We start from the raw sequence: 12,071 nt of genomic DNA, 5'->3' as shown, positions 1-12,071 counted from the left end.
GATTGGCTATACGAATTGGAGCCCGGAACCGTTACTTCTTGGGAAAGTATGAAACGAGCGTTCTTGGAGAAATTCTTCCCAACTTCAAGAGTAATTCTTTTAAGGAAGAAGATTAGCGGAATTCAACAAAACCAAGGAGAATCCTTTCCAACATATTATGAGCGTTTCAAAGCCCTTGTTGCATCTTGCTCACAACACCAAATGAAGGAAGAGCTTCTAATTCAATACTTTTACGAAAGACTCCTTTCAATTAAGAGACAGATGCTTGATGCTTCAGCGGGAGGTGCTTTGGTTGACAAAACACCGGTGGCTGCCAAGGTCCTAATTGCAAATCGAGCCTTGAATGCACAACAATACGAGGAAGTTGGACAAAGAGACCCCCCATGGCAACAACAAGTGAATGAGGTAAGTGCAATTTTTGAAATTCAATCTCAATTAGTTAATCTCACTATGCTTGTGTCTCAGGTTGTTGAAGGATCCAAAATGCAAGGTGCGGCCATATGTGGAGTGTGCTCTATGCAAGGGCATCGCAATGATCAATGTCCTCAATTGATAGAGAATGGAGGATGGGAGAGTGCCCATGCCGTGGGGTACCAAAGTCAAAATCAACCAAGGAATGATCCATACTCAAATACATACAATCCAGGATGGAGAGATCATCCAAATTTCAAGTGGAGGGAACCTCAACAACCTCAACAACAAGGAGGAATTCGACAGCCACCCCCTGGGATATACCAAAGGCCATTTGCACAATCTGAGCCTCAATCACAAACTGCCCAACAAAACTCAGGTTCGCTAATTGATAATGATGAAACTTTTCAATTACTAACTTCTATATCGCAGGGATTACAAAATCAAAATAATAGAATAGCGAACCAAGAAAAAGAGATGAGTGACATAAAGAAGCAAATAGGGCAGATTTCAGAGTTCCTTGGGCAGTTTAGAGAACAAGGCAAACTTCCTAGTTCAACCATTGTTAATCCAAAGGGAAGCTTTGAAATCGCCAAGGCCATTACGTTGAGAAGTGGTATGGAGCTTGGAAAGCATCTAAAACCATCCAAACAAAGCCTTAATGAGGAGAAAAAGCTGCTGCAAGAAGAAGAACAGGGAGCAAAGACCACGGCAAAGGAAGCCAAAACCTTGCTGCAACCCTCTAGTGCACCAAAATCATCCCAAACCACCAAGGTGAGTCCAAATTCGAATTTGTCTAGTTCTATTCCACTAAATGTGCCCTTTCCTAGCAGGTTTATGAAATCTAAGACAGAGGAGGATGAAAAAGACATCCTGGAGACGTTTAGGAAGGTTCAAGTCAATATCCAGCTCCTTGATGCAATAAAGCAAATTCCGAAGTACGCTAAGTTTTTGAGGAAGATTTGTACAACAAGGAAACGGATTCGGGGGAAAGAGGTGGTACATGTAAGTGATAATGTCTCTGCAATGTTGCAAAGAAAGTTTCCACCTAAATGCAAAGATCCAGGTAGTTTCACTATCCCTTGTGTAATTGGTAATACAAGGTTCGAACATGATATGCTAGATTTAGGTGCATCAATTAATGTCATGCCATACTCTGTTTATGCATCTATGAATCTAGGAGAGCTTAAAAATGATGTTGTTATTATTCAATTAGCTGATCGATCTAATGTATACCCGAGAGGAGTTTTGGAAGATGTTTTGGTGCAGGTAGACCACTTAATTTTTCCTGCAGATTTCTATGTGCTTGACATGGAGGATTCAACCCACTCTCCACCATCGCCACTCTTACTTGGACGACCTTTCATGAAAACAGCCCACACCAAGATTGATGTGGCCAAGGGAGCCTTAACTATGGAGTTTGGTGGTGATATGATTAACTTTAAAGTTTCTGAATCCATTGAGAATCCTAATGATGTTCGTTCTTCTTTTGCCATTGGTATAATTAACAATATAGGGCAGGAACGTTCAACACCAATCAAGAAGGATGCATCTAGAACCACCATCGAGGAAGGAATTGGAGGGGAGCACAAGGAGCACGCCACTACCCTACAAACACCCAATCTGGCCGTGCCTAAGGATAAAATTGGCGAGATGGTGGCTGCCCTAGGGGCATTGTCGCAACATCCTAGTAAGTCTCCAATCCCAATTCCAATTCCCATTTCAACTAATAGGTTGCTATCTTCTTTGGTGCAGGTTCCAAATTGATTTCAAGGTGGTAGGAGCGTCTACATGGACTATAGGAACCAAAACACCACAATCAGGGAGGATCACTATCCCCTCCCATTCATTGAGCCATACTATGAGAAATTTGAACAACATGTCGTGGATGGTGCAAGCTTCCATGCCGTGGGCCCAAATGAAGCTTAAGAGGAAGGATCGTCCGGCTGGAAGATGTTAAAGCAAGTGCTTCTTGGGAGGCAACCCATGCGTTCAAATAAAGAAGACCTAGGAATCTCTAGCTCTACAACCAGATTTGCATTCCTAAACCCTACTCTTTATTACTTTTATTTTGCCATGTTTGTCGTGTTTGATAGTTGTGTTATTTGGTTGTTTGTTTGTGAGTCTACACTTAAAACATTGGGTACAATGTTTGGTTTACGTGTGGGGGGGGGGGGGGGGGTAAACAAAGTGTTTTTCATAAAAATTCGTGGGATTTTATCACCTATCATTTCTAAAGTTGTTCTTCACTGTTTTTAAGTGTTTTTAGTGTGTTTTGAAGTGTTTTTATGTGTCCATAACAGAAAATCCGAAAATTTGAAAAAAAAAAACGAAAAAGAACGTTTTAAAAACCCAAAAAGAGTTGTTTTTGTTTTTATGTTTGTTTGTGTCTTAGGATACCTTCCAACACAATGATGAGGATTTGGTTTTTAATTGCATGACTATTAAAGAAAGTTACAAACATGGATGGAAGTTTGATATGCTCTTTGGTTTATGCTTAGGTGTAGTTGACATTTACGAATTCACATGTAATCACAAAGGAAAAAAAAAAAAAAAATCAGTTTTTGTAACATGCTTGAAGGAAGAAACTCAAACTAATGCTACAACCCTGAGAGACTTGAGCCTAAACTTTATTTGGAGAGTTATTAATCTTGATTTTTTGTTTTCTAAAGTCGTTGCATGATCTCATTATTCTTTGCTTGGTTGCTACTTATAATGCGTTTCATCACTATAGTTCCAAATCCTAGAACTCATGCCCATTTCATTCAAAGCATAAAATTGAGTGCATAACATAAAACAAGATGAAGTTGTTTAGTTAAACCAGAGCCAAAAAGCCTTACCCTTTGCATATGTATTGTATGTCAACCCCTTTGAGCCTTTGTTAGCCTATTGTTTTTGTTAGCCCACATTATCCCTACCTAGCCTAGAATAGGACTATCCATACCCTTGTTCTTAAAGTATAGTGAAGCATGACTTAGAAGGAATTCCTTTTGATCTAAAAATTGCAGAAAAACAAGTGTGGGGGAAGGATTTTCGTGGGAATCTAGGGGGATGGATGATTTATGTGCCAAAGGAAAGATTGGGGCACGAAAAAAAAAAAAAAAAAACGTGAAAAAGAAAGAAAAAAGAAGAAAAAGTTGAAGAAAAGAAAGAAAAAGAGTTGAAAATAAGTGAGAATGAACTCACAAGTGTTGATTGTTGAAGAAAGGGTCCAAAAGTTTGAATTTGACCTGAATTTGACCCTAAGTTATGTGTGAATCTTCCCTTCATGTTTAAAGTTGGTTTCTGTGTTCAAAAGTGAATTCTAAGTGTTTATTTCATTACTTTGCTTACTATTGCTTTAAGAACTTTTGTTTATCCTTACCTTTCTTTGTTAGCCAATACCTTAGCCCCATTACAACCCTTTGACTTCGATCTTGATTTTTATGTGTTTCAATATGTGGAGTTTAAAATTGGTTTGAGCATATGGTATCCCTGGTTCTCGCGTCTAAGTAGTGGCATTCCATTCATGAGATCATATACAAGTTAATAATTCCGGAAATTGCCTTCTTTGTTATGACATATGTGAGTATTAGTTTACATATTTACATCAATCTTCTGACATATACCTAGTGTAGGGAGTGTAGTCAGAAAATCTGTGTGACAATAGAGAGTATATCTTGTGAGGAATTGGAGGATTCTCTAAGGCATGTTAGTACATTCAAAATCATGTTTTAATTGATTAAATGGGAGCTAGTGAGTGGTAACTATGGTTAAGTATATGCTCGAGGGTAGGGATAACTAAAATCTATATATGTGGTGTTCTTTAATGTGTCATGTTCATTGGAAATTCCTGAGATACATGTTGGAAGGTCTAGATTGTGTTTGGTTTGTTTTGTTTCGTTTTGCTCGAGGACTAGCAAAAGCTAAGTGTGGGGGAATTTGATAGGAGCATATTTATGCTACTTAGTTATGTTGTTTCCTTGCATTTAGCGAGTTAATTACTATTTATTTTAGTCTTTTAAGCTATTTTCGTAAGTTTTTAGGTCCTAATGGCGGAAGGAGCAAGAAAGGGCTTTTTGGAGCTAAATGAAGCATTTTTGGGCATGGATTGGATAGGTTAACTATGGAGCATAGAGGATGGATGAAATTGAAGTCAAGAAGGGCTAGGAAAGGTACAAATCTGGTGGATGAAGTCCTAATGCAAAGAAGAGAAGGAAATAACAAGAAATAAGGAACCTTATCCAACCTTATCTTATCCTATCCTAACCAACGTTATACTTTCCTAACTCTAACATTATCCTATCCTATCCTATCCAAATCAAGTTAGGACTTAAATCTAGCTAATTAGAGGGGATTAATTACACATTTAAACACCTATGTCAGTTTCTAGAAGCCTTATCCATTTGTTTGCCGCATGTGGACCATTCCTTGTAGGTTTAGGAGTTGCAATCCTTCCTCTACACCTATATCATGAGTCCTTATCCATTTAGGTCCAGAAATCTACCCTTTACCCCTTCTAGAAGTCTAAATTCTGCCAAAAAATACCTAGTTTCTAGAAGCCCTTAATTTCTGGCGAAAATTCTCTATCCCTTTCCCTTTTGGTTTCTACAAAGACTTAACCCTTTTTTCATGGGATTGTGCAATCCTTGTCCTTCACTAAGTGTGCATAATTAGCCTATATAAACAGCCAATGTCTCACCATTTAATGCATCCATTCACTCATTCATTCATTCATACTTTCAACCATCAAACACCACAATTCACCCTACACCACCCTAGTGCCGCAAGCAAGGAATGAAGGAGAAGAAGACTTGTGCAATCTACCATCCAAGGAGGGTTCGAAATCTTCCATTGGAGTGTGGAGCGTTTCTAGGTGTATTCTATCCTTAGTCTTAGTTCAATGTTTAAATTTAATTATCTTTGTTTTGCGAACATGAGGAACTAACTTCTTAGTTGGAGGTGAATTTGAAGCCATGATTATATGTTTTATATGAATTGATTATGTCCGGTTATTATTTCTTAAGGCATGAATGTGATTTGCTTATCTAAGTTATTAAAACTGGTTTATGTATGTGGGTTGGGGGTTAACATTTAATTTGCATGCATGAATTTGACGCTAGAATATAAGGGGGTTTCACTTAATAGTTATTCACTTATATTCACAAGTAGTGGAGGTTGCTAGTCACAATCGCGTTAAGTAAATGCTTGGTATGAGTCTCATGTGTTTCATAGTGATGAATGCCTTGTCAATGCTTATAATTTTCACAAAACTTAATGACTTTTGATATGTATCTTTGTTATGCGTCTCATATAAAGAACTTGAAAAAGATAATTTGGTTTAGATGCGTATTCCATCTAATTCAATGAAATAAGGAAAACTTGAGGGTTAGTTGTGCTATGCAACTAATTTGGGGCGTTGTCATTCATAGTCTAAAGGAATAATAACCGGACATTGGTTTGTATGCATATATCATGTGTGGAGAAGGACCCTCTAACTAGCTTTTCACCCATTTATTTTACTTAAATTCGTTTTTCAAAAGTGTTGTCTATAAAGTTCTTGTTTTAAGTTTAAAATTTGTCAAAAACAATCCCCATTTCACTTAGTCTTCATATTTGAGTCAAAACCTGTTTTCCTTGAGTCTTTTGAGTCAAGTTGAGTTCTATTTTCGTCCAAAACACTTATTGAGTCTAAAGTTGAGTGTTTTTGAGTATTGATTGCTGTTTTAAGTGTCTAAAGTTAGTTTTGACTCTATAGAGTCTAGTTTAGTATTTTTGAGTCTTATTTATATAGATTAGCATCCCTAGTTAATCCCTGGTCTAGAACGATCCCTACTTCCATATCTACTATAATTGTCACAAATAGGTTTTAATTTGAGTGTTAGAATATTTCACATCATTTATGCTACTTAGTTATGTTATTTCCTTACATTTAGTGAGCTAATTACTACTTATTATAGTGTTTTAAGCTATTTTCGTTTGTTTGTAGGTCCTAATGACAAAGTTGGCAAGAAAAGGCAATTTTGAGCCTTTTAGAGCAGTTTTGGGCTTATTATGGATAACTTGTATATGGAGCAAGGTGGATGGACGAATTTTGACTCAAAAGAGGCTAGGAACATGCTACAAATCAGAAAAGGAAAGTTCATGACAAAGAAGATAAGGAAAGTGCAAGAAAAGAGGAAACATTATCCAAAACCTTATCTAACCTTATCTTATCCAAACCATATCCTATCTTATCCTAACCTAATCTTGTTCCATCTTAATCCTAGTGGCAAGTGGACCGAAAAACCTAATTTCTAGAAGCCCTATCTGACCCTAAAAGGGTGCCGCAGCTCTGCCCCTTTTTTGCCTTCTAGACACCCAAAATCAGCCATAAAACACTTAGTTTCTAGAAGGCCCAATTTTGGACGAAAATTCTTAAACCTTTTTCTGATTGGATTCTAATTTTATTTGGCCCTTTTTCTCTTGGATTTGGATTGTATAAGTCCATATCTTAGATTAATTGGGCTAGGACTTAATTCCCAAACCCTTGCCGTAACCTAGGGGCCCTAAACACTTATATCAGCTAGGTTTAACCCTAAATCTGATTGCTAGGGTTTTTGGCCGTGTTATATATATATGCATATTATTGTGCGGCACCCTCGTAGACACCCTAGGCAGCCATTCATCATTCAAATCATTCATTCATTCAACCCACACACCATCCATTCAGAAATAGACCTTTGTGCCGCAATTCTTAGGGAGAAGAAGGAGTGTTGTGGCTTCCATAGGAGAAAGATCATCTTGTGCCGCAAGAAATCTGCACCCATTAGAGAATTTGGGAGTTCTTTCTTCCCTTGTTTCGTTTCCATGTTTATTTTAATTTGCTTCTCAATTGTTATGAACATGTGTAACTAAGTTTTTCTTAGTTAGGGGTGAATTCGAAGCCATGGGCATATGTTTTATATGAATTGATTTCCTCCAGATTTTGTTTCTTGAATTGTGAATGTAATTTACTTAATTGAGTTATTGAGAACTTGTTCTTGTGTGTTGATTAAGGATGCATACTTAGTTTTCATACATGAATTTGATGCTAGGATATAAGGGAATTTCACCTAATCGTTATGAACTTATATCACAAGTAGTGGAAATCACTAGTCATGATTGTATTAAGTAAATTCTAGGCACGAGTATCATGCAATTCATAGTTACGAATGCCTAGTCAATGCTTAGGGTTTTCAAAAAGCTTAATGATCTTTGATTTTATCTCTATTATGCAGTTCATGTAGGGAATTTGATAAGAATAATTTGATTGTCGATGCGTATTCCATCCAATTCAATGAAACTAGGAAAATCTGAAAGTTAATTTGTGCTTTTCACAATTAATTTGGGGCATTGTCATTCATGGTTTAAAGGGATAAAATCTGGAAATCAATTTGTGTTGCATATGTGCATGTGTGGAGAAGGACCCTCTAACTAGCCTTTTTCCCATCCAATTCACCTAATTTAGTGCCTAATCTGTTTAGTTTACAATCTGTCCATTTTAATTAATTTCGGCCAAATCAATTCCCCATTTTATTAAGTGTGTTAGATTAGTTAGAAAAGTGTTTGAATCTGTCCAAATTAGTGTTTTGAGTCTAAGTTAGTTAAATTTCGTCCAAATCACCCTTTAGAGTCTAGTTTGAGTCTATTTGAGTGTTTTGGGCTGTTTTGAGTCATTTTAAGTTGTTTTGAGTCATATAGGTCTAGGTAAGTGTTTTAAAGTTTAATTTTGTGTTTTAAGTCAGTTTAGAGTAGATTAGGATCCCTAGTTAATCCCCGGTTAGACCAATCCCTACTTGCATTTATACTACAATTGTCACAAATAGGGTTTAATTTGTGTGTCAATATAATTTTCACATAAAATTTTGGCGCCGTTGCCGGGGATTAGCAAGTTTGCTAATCCCTTGTGTTTGTGTCGTGTCAAAGTGTGTCTTAAGGTCAAGAGTGTCGTGTGTTTATTTGTTCTTTCTTTTTGTTTTTGCCGTGCCTTATTTCTTAGTGTTTGGTTGTGTGCCGTGCCTTCTAAGAGAGTTGCTGATTTGTTTTGTTTCCTTGTTCTAGGTACAAGTGTATGACTCGTAGTTCTCATCCAGTTCGTGAGAATATATTAGAGTTTGACGACGATTTTGAGCGAACTTTGAAAAGAAAGAGGAAGCAACCAGAACCTAACCCACCTAGTTTAAGTTCAGAGGCCAAATCTGAAGAAGAAGAAGTGGAAGAAGAAGAACAAGCCATGGTTGCGGACAATCGAACAATCAAAGAACTTTCAGCCTTGCGATTAGATAATGCCGTGCCATTATGCATTCAATACCCTAGGGCGGCTCAAGGCAAGACCGATGAGTTTGAATTGAAGTCAAGCTTGTTGCATCACATTCCCAAATACCATGGGCTGTCCATGGAAGATCCAAACAAGCACCTTAAGGAGTTTGAAGTGGTATGTTCGAGCATGACACCCATCACTGTCGATGGGAATATTTTGAAGATGAAAGCCTTTCCATTCTTTCTTTTGGAAAAGGCTAAGGATTGGCTCTATGAATTGGCACTCGGGACTATTACTTCTTGGGAAAGCATGAAGAGAGCATTCTTAGAGAAATTCTTCCCAACTTCAAGAGTGATTCTTTTGAGGAAGAAGATTAGCGGAATTCAACAAAATCAAGGGGAGTCTTTTCCAACGTATTATGAGCGTTTCAAGACTCTAGTTGCATCATGTCCTCAACATCAAATGAAGGAACAGCTCTTAATTCAATATTTCTACGAGGGACTCCTTCCAATTGAGGGACAAATGCTAGATGCTTCAGCCGGAGGTGCTTTGGTTGACAAAACACCGATGGCTGGCAAGGTCTTAATTGCAAACACCGGTGGCTGCCAAGGTCCTAATTGCAAGGTCCAAATTGCAAACACCGGTGGCTGACAAAACACCGGTGGCTGCCAAGGTCCTAATTGCAAATTGAGCCTTGAATGCACAACAATACGAGGGAGTTGGACAAAGAGACCCCCCACGGCAACAACAAATGAATGAGGTAAGTGCAATTTCTGAAATTCAATCTCAATTAGCTAATGTCACTATGCTTGTGTCTCAGGTTGTTGAAGGATCCAAAATACAAGGTACGGCCATATGTGGAGTGTGCTCTATGCAAGGACATCTCAATGATCAATGTCCTTAATTGATAAAGAATGAAGGATGGGAGAGTGCCCATATCGTGGGGTACCAAATTCAAAATCAACCAAGGAATGATCCATACTCAAATACATACAATCCGGGATGGAGAGATCACCCAAATTTCAAGTGGAGGGAACCTCAACAACCTCAACAACAAGGAGGATATAGACAGCCACCCCCTGGGCTCTATCAAAGGCCATACGCACCACCACAACTTCCACCACAATCTGCCCAACCAAACTCAGGTACGTCTTTGGACAATGATACACTTATTAAGTTACTTACCAATTTGTCTCAAGGGCAAGAAAATCAAAACAAAGTGATGCAAAATCAACACAAAAGGGTGGACCAGGTGGAGAAACAAATTGGGCAAATAGCGGAGTTTGTAGGACAATTCTGATACCAAGGAAAATTGCCTAGTTCAACAATTGTTAATCCGAATGGAGGCTTTGAAACTGCCAATGCAATCACCTTAAGAAGTGGCAAGGAAGTTGGAACCACCCCACAACCACCAAAATCAAGCCAAGAAGAGGATGAAAGGCTGCTACAAGAGGAAGAGAGCAAGGGCAAAGTCACGGCAAGGGTGCAGCAACCTTTGCCGCAACCACTTCAAGCTCCTAGGCCGTCCAACAAATGTAAGGTAGGTCCAAACTCAATTGTTTCTAATGTGATTCCACCAAATGTGCCTTTCCCTAGCAAGTTTACGCAATCAAAGATAGAGGAGGATGAAAACGACATCCTGGAGATGTTTAGGAAAGTGCATGTCAATATCCCGCTCCTTGATGCAATAAAGCAAATTTCGAAGTACGCTAAGTTTTTGAAGAAGATTTGTACAACAAGGAAACGGATTCGGGAGAAAGAGGTGGTACATGTAAGTGAGAATGTCTCTGCAATGTTGCAAAGAAAGCTGCCACCTAAATGCAAAGATCCAGGTAGTTTCATTATCCCTTGTGTGATTGGTAATACAAGGTTTGAACATGCTATGCTAGATTTAGGTGCAGCAATTAATGTCATGCCATACTCTATTTATGCATCTATGAATCTAGGAGAGCTTAAAAATGATGGTGTTATTATTCAATTAGCCGATCGATTTAATGCATACCCGAGAGTTGTTTTGGAAGATGTTTTGGTGCAGGTAGACCACTTGATTTTTCCTGCAGATTTCTATGTGCTTGACATGGAGGATTCAACCCACTCTCCACCATCGCCACTCTTACTTGGATGACCTTTCATGAAAACAGCCTACACCAAGATTGACGTGGCCAAGGGAGCCTTAACTATGAAATTTGGTGGTGATATGATTAACTTTAAAGTTTCTGAATCCATTAAGAATATTAATGATGTTCGTTCTTGTTTTGCCATTGGTATAATTAAAAATTTAGGCCAGGAACGTTCAACACCAATCAAGAAGGATGCATCTAGAACCACTATCGAGGAAGGAATTGGAGTGGAGCACAAGGAGCACGCCACTACCCTAAAAACACCAATATGGCCGTGCCTAGTGATAAAATTGGCGAGATGGTGGCTGCCCTAGGGGCGTTGCCACAACATCCTAGTAAGTCTCCAATCCCAATTCCAATTCCCATTTCAACTAATAGGTTGTTACCTTCTTTGGTGCAGGTACCCAATCAATTTCAAGGTGGTGGGAGCATTTACATGGACTTTAGGAACCCAAACACCACAATCAGGGAGGATCACTATCCCCTGCCATTCATTGAGCCATACTATGAGCACTTTGAGGAGCATGGAGTGGAGGATATATCCCTCCATGCCGTGAGCCCTATTGGAGATTAAAAGGAAGTATCATCCGGTTGGAAGACGTTAAAGCAAGCGCTTCTTGGGAGGCAACCCATGTGTTCAAACGAGGAGACGATGGAACTCTAGCTCCACAACCAGATTTGCGTTCTTAAACCCTTCTCTTTATTGCTTTTACTTTGCCATGCTGTCATGTTGTTAGTTGTGTTATTTGTTTGTTTGCTTGTGAGTCTATGCTTAAAACATTGAGGACAATGTTTGGTTTAAGTGTGGGGGGGGGGGGGGGGGGGGGGGGGAGGGTGGGGATAAATAAGTTGTTTTTGCATGATTTTCGTGGGATTTTTTCACCTATCACTTCTAATGTTGTTTCTCATTGTTTCTAAGTGTTTGTAGTGTGTTTTGAAGTGTTTTAATGTATTTTGATCAGAAAATACGAAAATTTTGAAAAAAATATCGAAAAAAGTGTTTTAAAAACCCAAAAGGAGTTGTTTTTGGAGTCGTTTTTTATTTTTATGTTTGTTTGTGCCTTAGGATACCTTCCAACACAATGGTGAGGATTTGGTTTGTAATTGCATGACTATTACAGAAAGTTACAAACATGGAGGGAAGTTTGATATACTCTTTGGTTTATGCTTAGTTGTAGTTGACATTTACGAATTCACATGTAATCACAAAAGAAAAAATCAGTTTTTGTAACATGCTTGAAGGAAGAAACTCAAACTAACGCTACAACCCTGAGAGACTT

General features: G+C 38.4%; 1 protein-coding gene across 1 annotated transcript; it reads left to right on the top strand.

Annotated features, from left to right (window-relative positions):
- Window positions 1-255: 255 nt before the first annotated feature.
- On the top strand, window positions 256-10,300 carry LOC148697017 (uncharacterized). The gene is made up of 3 exons (XM_088693428.1): window positions 256-635; window positions 9,662-9,890; window positions 10,268-10,300. The coding sequence occupies exons 1-3, from the start codon at window positions 262-264 to the stop codon at window positions 10,298-10,300; spliced, it is 636 nt and encodes a 211-aa protein (XP_088549554.1). The 5' UTR covers window positions 256-261.
- Window positions 10,301-12,071: the final 1,771 nt, after the last annotated feature.

This window comes from Pyrus communis, chromosome 5, assembly GCF_041283825.1.
Source record: "Pyrus communis isolate YQ-2024b chromosome 5, ASM4128382v1, whole genome shotgun sequence".
NCBI lineage: Eukaryota > Viridiplantae > Streptophyta > Magnoliopsida > Rosales > Rosaceae > Pyrus > Pyrus communis.
Note: the sequence above shows the minus strand (reverse complement) of the source record. Positions and strands in the feature narration are given on the sequence as shown.

Bases quoted from the DNA above. Each gene is read 5' to 3' on its own strand.
- LOC148697017 (XM_088693428.1), top strand. From the start codon at position 262: ATGCTTGATGCTTCAGCGGGAGGTGCTTTGGTTGACAAAACACCGGTG. The intron at 636-9,661 runs ATACAATCCAGG...ATACTCAAATAC, and splicing joins AATGATCCATACTCAAATAC to ATACAATCCGGGATGGAGAG. The intron at 9,891-10,267 runs GTGATGCAAAAT...GCCTTTCCCTAG, and splicing joins GGCAAGAAAATCAAAACAAA to CAAGTTTACGCAATCAAAGA.